This window comes from Sebastes umbrosus, chromosome 13, assembly GCF_015220745.1.
Source record: "Sebastes umbrosus isolate fSebUmb1 chromosome 13, fSebUmb1.pri, whole genome shotgun sequence".
NCBI classification, from domain to species: domain Eukaryota; kingdom Metazoa; phylum Chordata; class Actinopteri; order Perciformes; family Sebastidae; genus Sebastes; species Sebastes umbrosus.
The window spans coordinates 18830946-18850973 of record NC_051281.1 but is presented as its reverse complement, the minus strand read 5'-3'; the positions used below and the strand labels follow the sequence as shown (position 1 = coordinate 18850973).

The 20028-nt window shown below is 40.8% G+C and overlaps 1 protein-coding gene across 1 annotated transcript; it reads right to left on the bottom strand.

The window, feature by feature from the left end:
• Positions 1-5552: 5552 nt before the first annotated feature.
• lrrc58b (leucine rich repeat containing 58b) lies at positions 5553-19431 on the bottom strand. The gene is made up of 4 exons (XM_037790053.1): positions 17824-19431; positions 12807-12935; positions 7254-7531; positions 5553-6531 (listed from the first exon to the last, which is right to left on the bottom strand). Exons 1-4 carry the CDS (start codon positions 18273-18275, stop codon positions 6338-6340), a joined length of 1053 nt encoding a protein of 350 aa, XP_037645981.1. The 5' UTR covers positions 18276-19431; the 3' UTR covers positions 5553-6337.
• Between the last annotated feature and the right edge of the window lie 597 nt (positions 19432-20028).

Below are 20028 nucleotides of genomic sequence, written 5' to 3'. Positions count from 1 at the left end.
AACACAAAAAAGAGAGCTTCTGTTTGAGTGCAGTGAGCCAGCAGAACTATTTCTGCGTTTGTCCCGACAGCCATAAGAGGCATAAAGGTGTTATTAAGACGTCACAGAGATTTATAGTGTGAGCCTACACACAGGGTCATTCCTGATGAGGGAGTGTCGCCACCATTGACAGATGTAAGTGGGAAGCAGAGACAGACACAAAGACAGATTATTAAAGAAGAGGAGAACACGCGGATATTCACTCATCCAGTCATCCACCATTCAATCACAAACACACATACACACCTGAGTGCACTTCAGTTCATACCGTGCTGAAATGCTTCCTCTCTTTTAAATGTTTGGTTTTGAGAAAATTGAATTCTCATGCGCTTAAACCCAAATCCTTCAGGCACTATATGATAAATCTTATTTTCAAAAACATGGAGGTTCACCTTAAAGCCAACCATAAATTTCACTTATGAAAAATCACTATCGTGCTTTCTATCAGGATGAATTTTTGCACAATTTCCAGTTTTTGGCAACAGAGTGCTGCAGGGATGACATATTTTTGTAGGCCAACCAGGAAGTTAGTATCACACTGGTTCTCTTGACAAAAAGCCAATGGGATTTTCCCACTGGCTTTTGGATTATTGCAGAAACCTGTGGAAAAACACACGTTTATGATACTTACATTTTTTGTTCAGCAAGATAATCTTCGCTAATGAACACCACTTTTATGATTTTTGAAGTGTGAATGCAATCGGCAGCAGTAAAAAGCTAACGTTAGGCTATAAAAGAACTGCACCACGGTTGCATGACTTCACAGCACCACCACTAAACCAAAGTGGTGTGTGCTGCGATGGCGTTTTGTAGTCTCATTTAGCCACTTGTTAGCAACCGCCTTTTTTTAAGACACGCAAAAGCTTAAAAATTCACTAGTGGGATATTTCCTGACATATTTTATGTCGTTGAACAAAACATCAAAATCTCTTCAGCTTGTGTTAACCACAGACCTTATTTCAGGCATCTATCCAAAAACCCATTAAAAAAACAGCCATTGACTTCCAGATAAGGGAGCCGGAAGTGCTAAAATACTAACTCATTTCTGTGTTTTAGGACTCATTCCTGCACCACTACATACAAGCAGAGATCATTATGTTCATCACTGGAGGTAAAATGTGTCTGACAATCCTGTGAGCAGCTCTAGAAGAAGATTTATCCATGTGTTTGAAGGTCTAATCGTATGTGTATCTCTGTGAAAAGGTCCAGCAGACTGCAAAAAAGTTTTTCAAAACTGAAGCTACCATAGTTTTATGCAGGATTTGATGTATAAACATAAGAAAAAAAAATATGTAAAGAGTTGGAAACATGGGGGTCAAGTCAGGATCATGATCAGACATACTCTTATATATTCAGGTTAGTAAAAGTGCTGTTTTGTACCAGATACAATGTACTGTACGGAGACTATTGCATGGCTGCTGTTTAGGGATCCTCTGTTAATGTGGACTGTGGCTACTAAAATCATGCTGATGTCAAAAAGCAATAACAAACACTCAGCTAATCAGCTTTCAAAATATCAAAGATTAAAAGTACGAGAAGAAAATGAGACAACCGCCTCTAAACTCAACATTTTTTACTTGTGCGTTCCGATCAAATGACACCACGTTAGCACCCCCATTGAAAGACGATTGCCAGCTCTGTTACACCCAAAGCGTGGCGATCACTCTCAGGTTACCCTTAAGATCAGGTTCAAGATAGACTTCACCAGCGGCAGGTGGACTGCACGGACGCTCAGCTTACCAGGAGCTTGAATATTTCATCTGGGGACACGGGGCAAAAAAGCAGGAGTCAAAGAGGAGAAGCTTGGCAGGCAGGGGATGAAACAGGACACATGTCGTTCTACTGAGGTTACCGGGGATCAGTTCTAACATTGAGATGTTCTAATTAACAAATACAGGTGTTAAAAACCGTCGCCATCTTTTTCTGGACTGTTGTGCACATGCATCAGCTGGACGTCCACCAAACAAAATAAATAACACACACCATTTCCTGTTGAACCACTCCTGACAGGCAGCACCGCCGTTTCCTGACGTGGAAGCATCTGCAGCTGAGGTTCAACATCTGACCACAGTGCCAGCCGGTCCCACCATTTGAGACTGTGTGTGGGTGTGAATGCATTGTTCAGTGTGTGTGAAACATCACGAGCCCCCTCCAGCCCTACACTGTCCTTGCCAGAGCCTGGACTCCCCCCTGCGACATGCCCAGGTTTGCCCACTAAAATACCCAAAGACAAATCCCTCTCTGGAAGGCTGCGGCTCCTCCTGCAGTGTTGCTATGGACCCGGATTAGCAGCGCCGGATCAAAGCTCCCCTGCAGGGCTCCAGTCGTGGTGTTTTCTACTCAAGGCAGTGATTACGATAAATGTAGGCATCAGTCTACTCACTCACTGATTTTAGAGTTTAAGTCGTGAAAAAGCAGCATAGTGACTGATGATGCAATAACTAATAGATAGATAATGTGGTGATAGGTGACCCTGTGATCGAGTGAAAACTGTCGATGTAGAAGTAAGCTTAGCATGTTATTTTAGCATATCATATCAGAATGTGTAACATATGATAATAATAATTGACTCAAAGGTGCAGTGTGTAGGATCTGGCAGCACCTAGTGGTGCGGTTGCAGATTGCAACCAACTGAGTACCCCACCTACTCACTCCTCCCTTTCCAAGACTGTGGTAACGTGAGCCGCCGAGTGAAAAAAACATGGTAACGCCGTTCACCTCGCTTGGATGACATCCTCACCATAATAACACTACTTTAAGAGCAACGGAAGTCAGACGCTGACTGGTGCTACCACGGTTTTGCACCCTGCGGCTCACGTTACCGCAGTTTTACAAGCGTGTCAGAGAACTACGGTGGCCTTCAGGTAATGTAAAAATGTGAAAGGCGTGTGCTGGAAAAAAATTAAAAAATAATCGCACAGCTGGAGGAACGCTGTCTGTCTGTATATGAATTAATAAGAGGAAGATGTTGGGTAAAGAGTGACTGTGGCAGCATGCATGTTTCAAAGTTTCAAGTTATTCACCGTAGCAATCAAACATTGTTAACACAGCAGTGGATGATTATTCACCCCTGTAACCACCTCCACCACCTCCTCCGCCTCCTCGCTCTGGGCTCTAACCAGACTTTCTCCTTGTAGGATTAGCAGTGTGACTCTGAAGTCAACGTCCGCAGTGTGTGGCTGTCGTGTGTAAAGGCTCAACTGAGCGAACGGAGTGTAACATTTGAAACTCGTCACATGTGTGATGTCTGGCGTGCATGTTAAGGCACACTGGCCACACACCGGCTATACTGTGAGCTGATATGGGCTGGTGTGCCTCTGACTGAGGGCGATAAGAGGCTTAGAGTATCAAACACCCTGTATGTCGAAGCACTTTGCTCTTTGATCTGCTGATCAACTGCAATACTGAATGTATTGTTCAGGGTCACTGTGAAGGTCAAGAGTCAGGTACCCCCTATGCAATTCAGCAAAAACATAATTTAGAGGGAATTAAACCTGAAATACGACAGATGTCAACTAGACGTATGAGACATATGACCACACGCATTTACCTGCCATGCAGATGGCTAAAACAGAGACACTATGTTCCTTCTGTGAGACCTCATCTGCCAGTCACAACTCATTGCTTCCAGTTCATCATGGTCAGATCAGGGTTGCATCTCAGGTTGCATTAATGACAGCACCCTCCTGAGTGTAAGCGCATGTGCACACAAGCTTTATAGGTGTAACACAATAAGAGTGTCCTGGGTGGCTGCTGTCGGTAGACGGGTCCTATGTGCACACGTGTTTGAAAGACATAGTGAAAAAGAAACACTGCAAAAACACGGAAACCCAGCTGTGACTTGGTCAGAGACCATTCAAAACAAACAAAATATGTGAAACTCCAAAGCATCATTCTTGCCAGCCAGGCTGAAAGAAAACAGTGAGGTGAAAAGAAATTGAATGAGAAGCTGAGATAAGAACAGAAAAGCATGAAAAGAGAGGAGAGAAGAGGAAAGAAAGTGGTTGGTGGCTCTTGGCAGGTGATGTTTAAAGGATTAGCAGATTGTGTGAGGCAGAATGCACTCGCCCTGGCGTCTCTTGGTTCTGGGTTACAGAAAAGGTCTCTCGGTATTCAGCCTCCAGAATGAACTCACCTTCATATGCAAATGAAACCTGGACACATTCAAACTACAAAACGGTTGCATTGATTCATGTAAACACACACACACTTCAAATAGTTTCTATTTTTTGTGCACAAAAAACACATTTGTATAAATATCTTGCCTTTTAGAAACGGCCATCAAAACGTTCTAATTCAATAGAAACAGTAAAATGAAAATGTAAAACGATTAATCAAATCACAAATGGTCACAATGCAAAACACATTTTAAAGATATTACAATCAGTCTTTATTATTGTTATTATATACTGTACAGTCTACTTACATTATCTGAAAAGGGGTACAAGTAAATACAATTAATATATCTCAATATACTTTCTGTTCAAGTGCCATCTATTCTGCGGGTCATTTAAATATGTACTAGTGCGTTTAACATTTTTGAAAAAAAAGGATTTCTTTAAAAGCATTTCATTTTGTTATAAAAACGTGTTAAGCTGATGAGTAGAAAAATCACTCAAAAAAAAAATTACTTTATAATTCATGTTAATCTTGTCACATTTCAGGGTGCGTATATCACATTTCTTCATACCGACTGTTAGAAGTCACCATTAGTAAGGCACTTAAATGCTCTAGAATAGGGGTTACTGTAACATAGAGGAACGTTCTTCTGTTTTCTAAACATTAAGGCGTAATGGGGGAAGTTTTTTTCTTCCTCACTCGTGGACACACAACCTGTATGGGAGGCTATAAAACCTCCCAGCTTTCCACACAAGTAGGAAGATGAAGCAGAGATGTAACCAGGAGCGTAAACTGCCATTTTCTGTTAGAAATGAAGGTTTCAGTCTCAAAAAAGGATCAATTCAGAAAGAAAATATCTGCCTGTTGGCTCCATTCACACACATCTAACTGTATATTCTTAATGCCCAGAGAAAAACTGACAGCCCTGAACATAAACATGAAGGCTGCCACTGGGTTTTGCTGAATAGCTATTGTTTCTGTGCTAACACAGTGAACGGTTTTCCCTGGTCCACCCCACATCCACTTCCTGTGAGTGGGCCTGGACAAGCTTTCTTCCACACACACACTCATATAACCCTTCTGGATTCATTTAAAACAACAAATGTTCAAGGCCGAGGTGCAATGACCGTGATGCTGACAGAAACAGATAAACCTGAATCTTTTAATGTTGCGTGGTACAGCTCAACTGCACAAAACCTTTGCCCAGCAGGACCACAACTCTAGTGTAATGTAGAGTTCAGAATACTGTAGTGTAAAACTAATGTCATACGGTGGCTTCAAATGGGGTCGTGTTTACCGTGTTCATGAGAAGAGTCCATATGAACGCCCTCCTCTTGTGATATTCACGACCTCGTAGGTGAAAAGTTTCAGAATTGAATGGAATTTTTAGGTGCATAATAAGTTAATATATTGTCATTTTAGTCGCATATTGTGATTCTTCGGAATTTGATATGTCTGAGGAAAATGTTGATATTCCCAACGCCCTCATTTTTTTCCTCTGTCACTATGCCTTTGCATTCCCTGCATTATGTTACCCACTTGCTAGCTTGCAAAAATTATTAGCCTCTGTGGCTTCTAGACGTCGACAGCAAAGTTAATATTGCCGTTGCTTAGCAGCGGTGTTTTCACGACTTAACCACTTGAACGCCAAGCATATTGTGTACATGACTTCCCATGTTGTAAACATGAGCTCTCGAGTACTAGTGTCACCAGTAGCTGGACAAAAAACACATTGTTCATATCCAAACTTTCAGAAATTGCAGATTCATGTGCTGTTGCTACTAAAAAAGCACCCAAGTGTATGAAAGATAAAGTATGCTGCCCTGAAAAGGAAAAGAACCCTGCCGCTCCTTCAGTCTTCACTGAGTTTTACAGCCCTCCTATGCTCGACCATGAGACAAGCACTTTGATGGAGTCATGACTGACTGACTGTGGCTCCTTTACTCATGTCATGTAGAGTGGATGTGTGGTGAGAGAGAGATTCCTCTCTAAAAAGTTCCATAAAATGGAGTTAACATGTTTTCAGGACTCCAGGAGGATGTCTGTCTACATACCGTTTGTGTATGTATGTGTGTCCATGTTTCGTAAAGTCTGACAGCCAAGTTCATGTCTGTATAACACAGTGACAGACTGCAAAGGCCGGGCTCGTCCAGAGGGTCAGAGGCTCCTCCGTATCGTACTATCCCAGAAGCACCCTCTGCAGGCGGTAAGCGGGCACGCTGCTCTCTTCCTCTGACTCGGCGTCGCTCTGGGGGTTGGAGTTGCAGGGAGAGGTGCACTCTGGGGAGCACAGGTAGTGCATGAGGGGCAGCCGGTACTTTCCACAGAAGTCCACGAATTTGATCTGGCGCACACACGAATCAAAGTAGACGCCTGGAGAACGTAGAGAGTTGACAGGAAAAAAAACAAAGCCAGGTTCAAATGGCTTGTATTATTTTGTGCACATCAACATAGAACAATTTTCATACATTACATCATTGTCATAAAGTCAGATGTAAGCAAAACTGTACAACAAGGCAGGGAACAAACACAGGATATGTTATCAAAGTGGTTCTCAACCTTGGGATTGGGACCCCCACAAGGGGTCGCCAGATCATCAGAAAAAAACAACATATTTATGCTACACAAAGTTCTGCTTATTTTTTTCAGATTTTCCTCTAATCTTTGCTATTTTCTCTGGCAAATTATTGGATAGTTAGTTAGAGACTTATTCTAGTCTCTACAAAGTATTCAAATAAAACAAAAAGGAAAAAATAAGTTCTTGTTTTAATTGGTCAATAATTGGCAATAGACATATGACATATGCAACCGGTGACGAGGGTTGCAAGTAGGGGTGTAAGAAAATATTGAAAACATTGAATATTGCGATATTATGTCTTGTAATACTGTATCGATTCTCAAAAACACTAGCGATTTTTAATGAATAGTTTACGTGCAAAGATTGACTCACTCAATACTTTATTTCCTTTGCAAAGAGATGCACCTTCTCAGTGTAATATGGATGTGCATATAAAAAAAAAGAAAAGAAAAATGTAAAGTTGTTATAGGATAAAAACAACTCTAAATCTTCAAATACTGTGAAAGAGGTGTCTTACCGGCACACTTGGGGTTGGGGCACTTGCTGGCCAGGTCTAGGTAGTACAGCAAGTTTGACGGCAGGTCGCAGGGGTAGTATGGAATATTCCGACTCTTGATGGTACGTCCTGCCAACTCTAGCAGTGACGGGGGGTCGTATGTCATCTCCTTGACGAAGCGCACCACCAATGGGTTGCCACGGAGACTGAGCTCATGCAGGTGCACCAGGCAGAGGATCTCCCTCGGCAGGTAAGTGAGCAAGTTGTTGTGGAGACTTAAAGAGCGCAGCGAGTGGAGCCTGGAGTGAGACGGAGAAATGTTTTCACCTACAAAGCATGACTACAGGAATGTGCAATTATTAGATACATAAAGGGCAATACTGCACATACACGTCTGGCTTTTATGCAATCTGGATATTGTTTACTGCTCTCTAAATTTTACTCTCCTGCTCTTCCTCCTGTGCAGACGCTTCGCTGAGTTGCTCTTCGCTTTGCTTTCTTTTTATCATTGCTATGCTTATCTTTCGCTACTAAATTTTTGGAAAACGGGTCCTGGATACTTACAAATCACTGGGAGTTTAATTTATGAAAGAAACTGAAGGCTACCACTATTTTAAAAACTGTTTTACTTTGTGAGCGTGGCCTATCAGCAGCACAAGCCTGTACTATAGTGAACGGGAGCGAGGTGCTTGGCTAAAGCTAATCAGCAGCAAGATGCCTCCCTTCTCCACGGATGACTACTACAAACTTCTACAGAAGATAGCAGTGCTGGAAACAAAGATTATCCGGCTCGAAGTGAATGCGGAGGTGAATGGACTATGTGGGAATGAAACCACTCTACCACTGACTCAAAACAGTGAACTGGAACAGGCTAATAGAAAGCTAATTAGCACCAACAAGACCACCAAGAATCAAGAAGGGGGCAATAAATCGACTAGTAGTCCTCCCTGGAACGCTCTTGGTGCAAAGCCAAAGCGTAAATCATGTCCCTGGGAAATGGGAGGAAAACTTACAGGCAGAACCCAGCACCCTCAGATATATGATGCGACCGGCTGGCCTGCATTAGCATCCGAGCATAGTGCCTCATCAACCCCTGTACAAAGTAAGGTCCAACCGTGGACAACTGTGAAAGGAAGGATGAGTAACAAACCTCCCCAACAAAGAAGTTTGCAACTGGAGAACAGATTTGCTCCACTGTTGCAGGACCCTGGATCTCGATCTGATGCCCTGGATAATCTCAACTCTTCACACAGCAGGGTAAGAACCAAAAGCAACTCTGAAGGTAAAAGGCTACAGGGAAAGCTAACAACTGGGCCTCAAACTCAAACTCTGATTGTGGGTGATGCTGCTGTTAAAGATGTGAAAAGCATGTGGAGTAAAGACATCAAAGTACTCTGTTTTCCCAAAGATATGGTCTCTGATCTGGCAGAAAGAATCCTGGATATTGTGACTACACACCCAAATGTGAAAAATGTGGTATTGCACATTGGGTCGAATGATGTTGTGAAGCAACAGTCTGAAGTGCTGAAACGGGACTTTACTGGTCTGCTAAACACGGTCAGCTCTGTGAATGCTCAGGTGTTTATCAGTGGACCCCTGCCGCCAATCAGAAGAGGAGTCGAGAGATTCAGCAGGTTGCTGGGACTGAACACATGGCTTTCAACAGCATGCAAATCCCACTCAGTGCATTTTATTGACAATTTTAACTTTTTTTGGGACCGCAGACATCTCTTCAAGGCAGATGGACTCTGCCTAAACAAGTCAGGAGTAAAATTGTTCAACTCCAACCTATTCTACTTACTGCGTCATTCATCTGTTCCCTCTGCCAAGGACGCGAGACAAGAGGAATCACCACTGGAGGAAGACACAACACAATGTGCCAGGGGACCTCAAGGAGAATCATTTCACCCCCCACCACAAGCCAGCCCTGGGATACAGCAGAGACAAGAGGAGGCGTCCTCATCCTCGCTTATCACCCTTTCTCCCTCCTCCCCCCTCTTGGAGTTCACTGACCACATGAAGGAGCTGGTCAATGCTGGAACTAAACTTACTCCCCGCCCTACACCCATTTTCTCTCCCATGATCCCCCCACGAGGTCGACCTCGAACAACTTTGGCACTATCTCCACAAGCACGACACCTACCACCTCCATCCCCTCCACAATGGAATCAGCCTCTGTCTCCGCAGTCTGATAAGGATGTTCCTTTACAAAATGTTGCAAGCACAGATTGATATGTGCTGGGTCCAGGCTTCAAGGCTAATGATACACGTGACTGTTTCCAGGAAAAGCTGGGGCCCTGTGTGATGAGAGCTTCTTCTATCTCAGTTCTAATAAGTAGTAGAAAAAGAATGGTGAATCTGCAAAGAAACAGGAAGATTTTTACTGATTGTGCTAATTTATCAAATTTAGCATTGATTCCTTGCCAGCCAAACCATGTCCCAAAAAATAATAATAATGCTTCTAGCACATTAAAGCTAGCCCTGTTAAACGTCAGGTCTTTGGCAGGAAAAAGTTTTTTAATCAATGATTTTATTATTGAGCACAAGCTTGATTTTATGTTTTTAACTGAAACTTGGTTAGACCAAAATAACAGTGCAGCTGTTCTTATCGAGTCAACTCCTCCCAACTTTAGTTTTATGAGCGAAGCTAGAATGCATAAGAAAGGAGGTGGAGTTGCCATATTGTTTAATGATTCTCTCCAATGCAAACAGATATCTTATGGACATTTTGCTTCTTTTGAATATGTCGCTCTTCAGCTGAACTCCTCTTCTCGAGCTTTGTTTCTCAATATCTACAGGCCACCTAAATACTGTGCAAACTTTTTTGATGATTTTACTGAACTGCTGTCTGTAATTTGTGTTGACTTTGACTGTGTAGTCATTGTTGGTGATTTTAACATCCATGTTGACAACCAACAGGACAGAGGGGCCAAAGAACTGTGTCAGGTTCTTGATAACTATGGAATGAGTCAGCATGTGACAGAGCCCACACACAATAGGGGACACACTTTGGACTTAATCATATCAAAGGGCCTGAACATTTCCAAGGTTGTAGTGATGGATGTTGCTCTGTCTGATCATTCATGTGTATTCTTTGAGAGTACTCTTCCTGTGCACAGGAATGATAAGACAGAGGTAATCACAAAAAGGTATATCACTGAAAATACCAGTGATCAATTTGTTCAGGCTTTCTCTTCCACACCCACCCTCCCCTGGACCTCTGTCAATGAGCTTGTAGATAATTTCAATTCTAAAATGACAAATGTTATTGATACCATTGCACCCACCACGGTGAAGATTGTCTCTGGTAAGAAAAAATCTCCATGGAGAAATACCATGTTGGTAAGAAATGAAAAAAGAGAGTGTCGAAAAGCTGAACGCCAGTGGCGGAAAACAAATCTACAAGTTCATTATGACATCTATAAAGAGAGACTTTGCATTTATAATTCAGAACTGAAAAATGCAAGGCGGTCCTTCTTCTCTGACATCATCACCAAAAACAATAACAATGCACGTGCCCTGTTTGCTACTGTCGACAGGCTAACAAACCCTCCTGTGTCAGTAGCCTCTGAACTTTTATCCTCCAGGGCCTGCAATGAATTTGCTTCCTTTTTTACAGAAAAAATTCACAAAATCAGACAAGCAGTCACTTCCTCCATAGCAGGTACAGGATGTTTGTTTCCCCTGCGTCCACTTAAACCTGGTGCAAATACCATGACACAGTTTTATCCAATAAATCAGACATACCTGGAGGAAATCATACAACATCTAAAATCCTCCTCATGCTGCCTTGACATTCTGCCAACAGGCCTTTTCAAAAAAGTATCAGATTGTATGGTCTCAGAGCTTTTACAGATTGTTAATGCATCTCTTGTTTCAGGAGTGTTCCCACAGGCCCTGAAAACTGCTGTCATCAAACCACTCCTCAAAAAGAACAATCTGGACTCATCAATAGTAAATAATTACAGACCGATATCAAATCTTCCATTCTTGTCTAAAATAATTGAAAAAACAGTTTTTCAAAAATTAAATAGCTTTCTGGCACTAAACAACTCTTTTGATGTCTTCCAGTCAGGTTTTCGACGAAACCACAGCACTGAGACTGCTCTTGTTAAGGTCTTCAATGACATCCGATTGAACACAGACAGTGGTAGAACTACGGTTTTAGTTTTACTGGATCTCAGTGCTGCATTCGACACGGTTGACCATAATATATTACTAGACCGACTGGAAAACTGGGTGGGTATTTCTGGCATAGCACTCAGCTGGTTTAAATCCTACCTAAAAGACAGGGACTTCTTTGTGTCTATAGGTAATTGCAAATCTGAGCTGAACAAAATCACATGCGGAGTTCCCCAAGGCTCCATCTTGGGGCCTCTTTTGTTTAACATCTACATGCTCCCACTGGGTCAGATTTTTGAGAACAACAAAATAAATTACCATAACTATGCAGACGACACACAAATTTACATAACTCTATCACCAGGAGACTACAGTCCAATACAAGCACTGAGTGAGTGCATTGAACAAGTCAATAATTGGATGTGCCAGAATTTTCTTCAGCTGAACAAAGACAAAACTGAGGTTGTAGTTTTTGGAGCCAAAAAAGAAAGATTAAAGGTTAGTGCTCACCTACAATCTGTGATGTTAAAAAGCTCAGACCAAGCCAGAAACCTTGGTGTAGTCATGGACTCAGACCTGAGCTTTAACAGCCATATTAAGACAATTACAAAGACAGCCTTCTATCACCTGAAGAATATAAGAAGAATTAGAGGACTGATGTCTCAGCAGGATTTGGAAAAACTAGTACATGCATTTATCTTCAGCCGACTTGACTACTGTAACGGCGTCTTTACCGGTCTTCCTAAAAAATCGATCAGACAGCTGCAGCTGATTCAGAACGTTGCTGCTAGAGTCCTCACTAAGACCAAGAAAGTGGATCACATCAGTCCAGTTCTGAAGTCTCTACACTGGCTGCCTGTCTCTCAGAGAATTGATTTCAAAATACTGCTGCTGGTTTACAAAGCACTAAATGGTTTAGGGCCAAAATACATTTCTGATCTTCTGCTGTGTTATGAACCATCCAGACCTCTCAGGTCATCTGGATCAGGTCTGCTTAGTGTCCCCAGAGTCAGAACTAAACATGCAGAAGCAGCATTCAGTTTTTATGCACCAAATATCTGGAACAAGCTCCCAGAAACCTGCAGGACCGCTCCAACTCTCACTTCTTTTAAAACAAAGCTTAAAACTTTCCTGTTTGCGGGTGCCTTTTATTCTGACACTGCACTATAACTTTTACTCTTTTGAGTTTTATGCAATTTTAGCTTCTATCCTAGCTTTTATTTTTAGCTTGTTTTTATTTTCTAATCTTTAATGTTTTAATGTTTTTATGTTTTTATAACTGTTTTAATTATTTCTTAATGTTCTTTTGCATTTTGTCGCAATGTTCTTGAATGTTTCTGTAAAGCACTTTGAATTGCCCTGTTGTTGAAATGTGCTATACAAATAAAGCTGCCTTGCCTTGCCTTACTGCGGGTTACACTGGTAAGATACTGGTGGTGTATGTGCAGTTACCTGGTGAGCTGCGGGGGAACGCTTTGGATGCGGTTGTCACATAGGACCAGGTAGCTGAGCCAGGGCAGGTTAGCCACTTCTGGAGGAATGGCTGTGATGAGGTTTCCACCCAGATACAGCAGCTCCAGACTAACAGAAAAAAAGAGAGGAAAAGAGTCCATTTTAACGTACTGAATAATATCACACAGTACAACAGTGATTTACACAGTATTTTAGGGGGGTTTATTGTTCTAGATAGGGCTGGCCAATATATAGATATTTCATCGATATTGTGGTATGAGACTAGATAACGTCTTATATTTGTGATATCATAATATGGCATAAGTGTCTTTTCCTGGTTTTAAGGGCTGCATTACAGTAAAGTGACGTAATTTTCATAACTTACCAGGCTGTTCTATTATTTGCCTTTACCCACTTAGTCATTATATCCACATTACTGATGATTATTTATCAAAAATCTCATGTGTGAATATGTTGTAAAAGCACCAATAGCCAACCCTACAATATCGTCACAGTATCGATATTGAGGCATTTGGGCAAAGATATTGTGATATTTGATTTTCTCCATATCGCCAGCCTTAGTTCTAGATGCTCTATCTTATGGGAACCCAAAATTAAAAGGGAAGAAATATTTATTTTTCAAATCATTTCAAACACAAACTCAATTTAACAGCAAAAACCTTGAGCATTAAGGCCAGGGGTCCCACGTCTATTTTGTTTAATGATGTTCAATTCAAATGAGCTTTGTTTTTTGACTGACCAATTCATGGGCTTTAGAGGTTCAGCTTCAACATTTGCAGTTTGTAATAAAATTTGCCGCAATGTCAAAGTCAAGGTAACCATGTTCATACATGAGACGTAAAGATGTTTTAAAAAGGGAAGCTGAGTGACCCCAAGTTGAAACTAACATGTACCACAAGGGGGAGCTAAAGATGCATGGTTTCATACTGAAGGGTTTGTGTGCATGCGCTTGGGTTTCTGTGTCTAAATTTGTTTGTGGGGCCACGCTTACAAATCATCAAAAAGACAGAGGAGAACAGATACAACAAGAAAACTGTCTGAGATCATCAGGACATTTTGTACAGTACACACATTTATGCATCGTCCCCTCAGAGAAAATGTGCTAATGTGCAAAGATAATATATGGAATACATTTACATCTAACTGTGTTTACTTAACAAACTTAATTATTGCGTACGTGATGATCAGCAAACCACCACTGCTTCCAAGTTTGAACATGAATGTTGTAATAAGACAACAAAAGGACCCTGGTAGGTTAATGGATGTATTGGGAGAGAAACAGAGAGACGGGGAGAGAGAAATGGATGGCTGGTCAGCGAAAGTAAGCCGTCGGGCCATCTGCCTGCTGGAACTGATGACACAGCGACTGCGAGACAGGAAGCCATTATACTGTCCTTGGTGGCTGAGTACTGAGCAAGCCCCCTCTGTGATGGGGAACTGAGACATTCAGGGTCTGCTCGCTGCCATCACCGACACAGTGACACACATCAGCCACCAGAGATTGAGCAATGGTGTGTGTCAGGGACAAAATAAGAAAAAAAGCTCACAATTTTCACAATTAAGCAAATTTGAAGAGTTTTTTTCTGGGCCATTCTAACCAAGAAAGGCTGGGTCGAGTCAAAATAGTACAATTTAGTTGTATTTTGTTGATTTTATACTGTGCACAATAGCATAATCTGATGATGCACAGGGTAAATGTCATGGCCAAAGGCTCCAATGTGTGCACATAGCCTCCTATAGTGGATATTAGTAGTATTTTATAGCAAGATTTCCTTTTAAGAGGTAGAAAACCCATTTGGCACACTTTGGGTATCCAAGTGGCCAAATGGAGTCTGCCTGGTCCTATCCTCACTAAAACCTTTGTAAAATCTATGTGCTTCCTGTTATTTATATCTGCTTTGGCACAGTTGTAGTCAAGGAGTTTCTGAAAGAATTCAGTGGCATCTCTGTGCATGACATCATTGCTATAATGGTGTTATCCATTGTCTAATCTAGAAAACATTTTAGGCGAGGATAAAAATGTAAATTTTTCCTTTGGTTCATCACAATTTAAAAAACAGTCACAATGTTACTTACACTGGGGATGAATTATCTGAGGTCTTACCTATCCATAGAGACCAAGATCATACATATAGACCTGGTAGATGTGGAGCTATTCTTGATATATTTTGGGTAAGTTTGTCTAGGCGAAACACACTTTCCAACACCGTAGGGCTTAAGAGGTTAAACAAGCAAATCCTTTTTCTAGGAAATTCGAGCCAGTAGGCTATGTATAGAATCAAGATATCGTCAAATTGTGTATATAGTGTGTTTGTGATAAAGTGACGAGGATTGCATGTTTGATCTTTGGCCTGACTGAGGGTCACTATGACTCGCTACTGTTAAACTCGGGGAATGATAAGACAGAAATGATCTCATGGCTGGCCTAGTTTTCTGTCAATGTCTTCCACTCTAACAGAAAAGAGCAAACATACATTTTCTGAAACTACTCACACAAACAGTTGTTATTTTGAAGTTAGTGGATTTTGTTTAATTTGTCCGGTCTGTTTTATTATGAGCCATATTCTTTCTCCGTACTTTGCATTTTCTTTACAGAATTGTTACTGAAAGTGTATTTTTATCTCCAGTGTGGCCACCTGTAATTAAAGTAGTGACTCCTTTCCATTTTTGTTTACTGCTTGCTTTAAATGCTTTGAATTCATTTTCCTGCGATATTGAATGTGTCTCAAAAATACTCCATGACACTACTACTTTCCTGTCATTAGTAACTACTGTTAGTTTGTATATCTCCAAAACCAGTTCTGGGTAGTTACTGGAACAGCGAAATATGTTAACAATTATCCTGGACACACTATGAATCATGATGTTTACAAGATAAACTGCCTGCCTGGAAATGATCACAACACATACGGGTTGACATTAAAGGGGAAGTAGAGTGGTAAATACCATTACAAATGGAGAAAAACAGACCTACAGGTTACCTGATTGCAACTATGTAAGTCAATAATAAAGCAGGTTTTATTATGATTGATCAATTATCTAGTTATGAGATAATTGTAGATATTCAGTTTACTGTCATAGAGGAGTAAAGAAACCAGAAAATATTCAAATTTAAGAAGCTGGAATCAGAGAATTTTGAGGTTTTTTTTCTTAAAAAAATGACTCAAATGAATTTAATGATTACCAAAATAGTTGCCGATTAATTTATTAGATGACAACTAACTGATTAATTGTTGCAGCTCTAAAGCTCTAAAGGGGATATCTTCAAATTGATTATTTTGTCCAGTCCAAAACAAATAAAGTGATAAAAATGATTAATCAATTATCAAAATAGTTGACAATTGACTTTTTGTTGATCTGCTTTATTGATTAATCAACTTACTAATTGAATATATTCAGTTTACTGTCAGGAGTAAAGAAACCAGAAAATATAGAGAGAATTTTCTACAAAATTATTCAAATTGATTAATCAATTATCAAAATAGTTGCCGATTAATTAATTAGTTGATAACTGATTGATTAATTGTTGCAGCTCTAAAGGGGATATTGATTATTTTGTACAGTCCAAAACAAATAAAGCAATATTAACGATTAATTAATTGTCAAAATAGTTGACAATTAATTTTTTTTTCTTTTTTTTTTGACTAATCGATTAGTCGACCAATCATTTCAGGTCTAGTTTGATATTAATATCTGATTGGCTGGTAAGTGCCAGTTAGAAGCCACTATAATAAATCACTGCATACTGGTAAATCATTTAACGCAGGTTTTATTATGATTGATCGATTATCTAGTTATGGGATATCATCGATTAAATGGCCAACTAACTAGCTAACGTTGCAAAGAGTGTTGAGTAGCCCAACTGACACACTTTAAAGTCAACTGACACACGTTAACGTTACAAAGAGAGTGTGAGTAGCCTAACTGACACACGTTAACGTCAACTGACACACGTTAACGTCAACTGAAACTAGCTAACGTTACAAAGAAGAGTGTTGAGTAGCCTAACTGACACACATTAACGTCAACTGACACACGTGAACGTCAACTGACACACGTTAACGTCAACTGAAACTAGCTAACATTACAAAGAGTGTAGAGTAGCCCAACTGACACTGGTTAACGTCAACTGAAACTAACTAACGTTACAAAGAGCGTGTGAGTAGCCCAACTGACACACGTTAAAGTCATCTGACACATTAACGTCAACTGAAACTAGCTAACGTTACAAAGAGAGTGTGAGTAGCCTAACTGTCTCACGTTAAAGTCATCTGACACATTAACGTCAACTGAAACTAGCTAACGTTACAAAGAGAGTGTTGAGTAGCCTAACTGACACACGTTAACGTCAACTGAACCTAGCTAACGTTACAAAGAGAGTATGAGTAGCCCAACTGACACACGTTAATGTCAACTGAAACTAGTTAATGTTACAAAGAGAGTGTGAGTAGCCCAATTGACACACCGTAACGTCTAACTGACACACGTTTAAGTCTAACTGACACACATTAACTTCAACTGAAACTAGCTAACGTTACAAAGAGTGTTGAGTAGCCTAACTGTCACACGTTAACGTCAACTGACACACGTTAACGTCAACTCCCACACGTTAACGTCAACTGAAACTAGCTAACGTTACAAAGAGAGTGTTGAGTAGCCTAACTGTCACACGTTAACGTCAACTGACACACGTTAACGTCAACTGAAACTAGCTAACGTTACAAAGAGAGTGTTGAGTTGCCTAACTGACACACGTTAACGTCAAGTGACACACATTAACGTCAACTGACACATGTTAACGTCAACTGACACACGTTAATGTCAACTGAAACTAGCTAACGTTACACAGAGAGTGTTGAGTAGCCTAACTGTCACACGTTAACGTCAACTGTCACACGTTAACGTCAACTGACAGCGGCCCCCCTGACCCTGCTACTAGTGTAAGCTAACCGTTAACCGTTACAGCTCCCGGTATCACCCTCCATGATGACCCTACCTGGTGAGGTTCTCTATCTCCGCAGGTATACTCTTCAGTCTATTTCCGCCGAGCGAGAGCGACTGCAGACGCGGCAGTTTCGTACACTGCAGCGGGATCTCCTCGAAGCGGTTCCCACTAAAGTTCAACACCTCCAGCGGCAGCAAGCCGAACTCTTTGGGCAGCGAGAGTTCGTCCAGCCGGTTGTTCTTGGCTATGAGTGTCCTCAGCCTGCTCAGCCGGGTGATGCCCTCGCTGATGGCCGACAGTCCGTTGTTGCTGATGTCCAGAAACTCCAGATTGCAGAAGAGGCTAACCGACTCGGGCAGCTCGGCTAGCCGGTTGTAGTTCAGGTAGAGCTGTCTGGTGTCCCTCTTCCTCTCGTCGCTGATACTGTCGACGCTAAAAGTGCTCAGACTCAACCGGGAGAAGTCCAGGACGCCGTCGCCTGCTGCTGCTGCCTGACTCTCCATTTTATTAGCGTTGAATTTAAACTCTGGAAGAAGTGTGTAGGCTGTGAAACGCCCCCGTTAAACCGAGAGTTAGCTCCACGACTTGTCGTCTGTTTTTGACATGAAGAAGGGGAATATTTCTACACACCCGGTTGTAACATTTAACCACATCTCTAGTGTAAATCTAGGTCACTATTTGTAGTGCTGAGGACGAGCTACTGTAGCTATAACATTGAATGTGGCTCTCCTACCATACAGTACTTCTTTGACGGGGAATATTTGCGGCCGTGTTTGCTGATTGGCTGATTCTTAACACAAAGCCCGTCTACGCCGCCGCTGATTGGCTTATACTTAAGATAAGTCCCGCCCACTCCGCAGCTGATTGGCTAATCTCCCAATCTGTCATACTGCAAAAAGTATTAATAAGGGGAACAGGTTTATTGTACAGTTTATTGGCATTTTTTTTATATACATACACAATACCACGTTGTTGTGTGTTATTGCGCTGTTTTTTTTCAGAGTTTGCAACAACGAATGAATGGAGGATCCATCATGCCAGCTTCCAGTCAGTGCAGTCTGGCATTATGCAACACCCCTCTTCTGTTACATTATGCAATACTCTGCTGATTTAGATGTGCATAGAATGAGAAAAAAAACCTACAGGATCATTTGGTTTCCTCCCACTGCATTCATTCAGATCTATCCATATGACTGTCACAGCTTTATTCTGTTCATGGCACTTTATGAGGAGAATTAGGCCAAATCCTAGAGGTAGGGTAAGATTTTCTTAAGTAGGCTAAATAGTTTTGAGGAAGTGATCTGACTGCTGTGGTTAATGTGAAGACTTTGATTTTGGAATCAAAACATGAGACATACTCAGATTTGATGCAGTGTGACTGTTATAAAAATAAATAATAGATTAATCGACAATGAAAATAATCGTTAGTTGCAGCCCTAGCTCAGAATAGCCCTTGGTATCTGTCATTATGCTATTGACTTGATGCTTCAACTACATTGTAGTTGATGTAACGCTGCAACTAATGATTATTTTCACTGTCAATTAATCTGCAGATTATTTTCTCAATTATTAGATGAATCATTTAGTCTAACAGAAATGTGTGAAAGATGTAGATCACAATGTCCTTAACACCAATAATGGGATTAAGGTTGCAACTAAAGATTATTTTAATTGTTACAGGAGTGAAGAAACCAGAAAATATTCACATTTAAGAAGCTGGAGTCTGAGAATTTAGACTTTTTTTTTCTTTAAAAAATTACTCAAACTGATTAATCGATTATCAAAATAGTTGGCGATTAATTTATTAGTTGACAACTAATCGATTAATTGTTGCAGCTCTAAAGGGGATGTCTTTAAATGGCTTTTTTTGTGCAGTCCAAAACAAATAAAACAATGAACATGATTAATCAATTATCAAAATAGTTGACAGTAGTTGATATTAGTTGATAATAGTTGATATTATTTCCTTAACATGTGCATCTCCAAATAAAAACACTTCAAAAAACAAACATTCATTTAGCACCACATCCAACACAGGAGCCACAAAATAGAATTACAGAAATGACAGCAAAAGAGAAAAACATCAGTTAAGAAAAGTGAGGTAATACAAGTACAAGAGTATACAAGAGTCTTGATAAGTTGTGTTAAAAAGAGTCAATTAAATTGAATAATGTCTTAGTGAGAGAAACTGTTATACAGTTCAGAGACAAAGAGCAAATGAGCTGTCTTTTAAGCCGGGCATGGGAACAGCCTGTA

Coding starts and splice junctions, on each gene's coding strand:
- lrrc58b (XM_037790053.1), bottom strand. CDS start 18,275: ATGGAGAGTCAGGCAGCAGCAGCAGGCGACGGCGTCCTGGACTTCTCC. Junction 12,936..17,823: donor GAGATAGAGAACCTCACCAG/GTAGGGTCATCA, acceptor TTTTTCTGTTAG/TCTGGAGCTGCTGTATCTGG. Junction 6,532..7,253: donor CCCCAACCCCAAGTGTGCCG/GTAAGACACCTC, acceptor TACGTTCTCCAG/GCGTCTACTTTGATTCGTGT.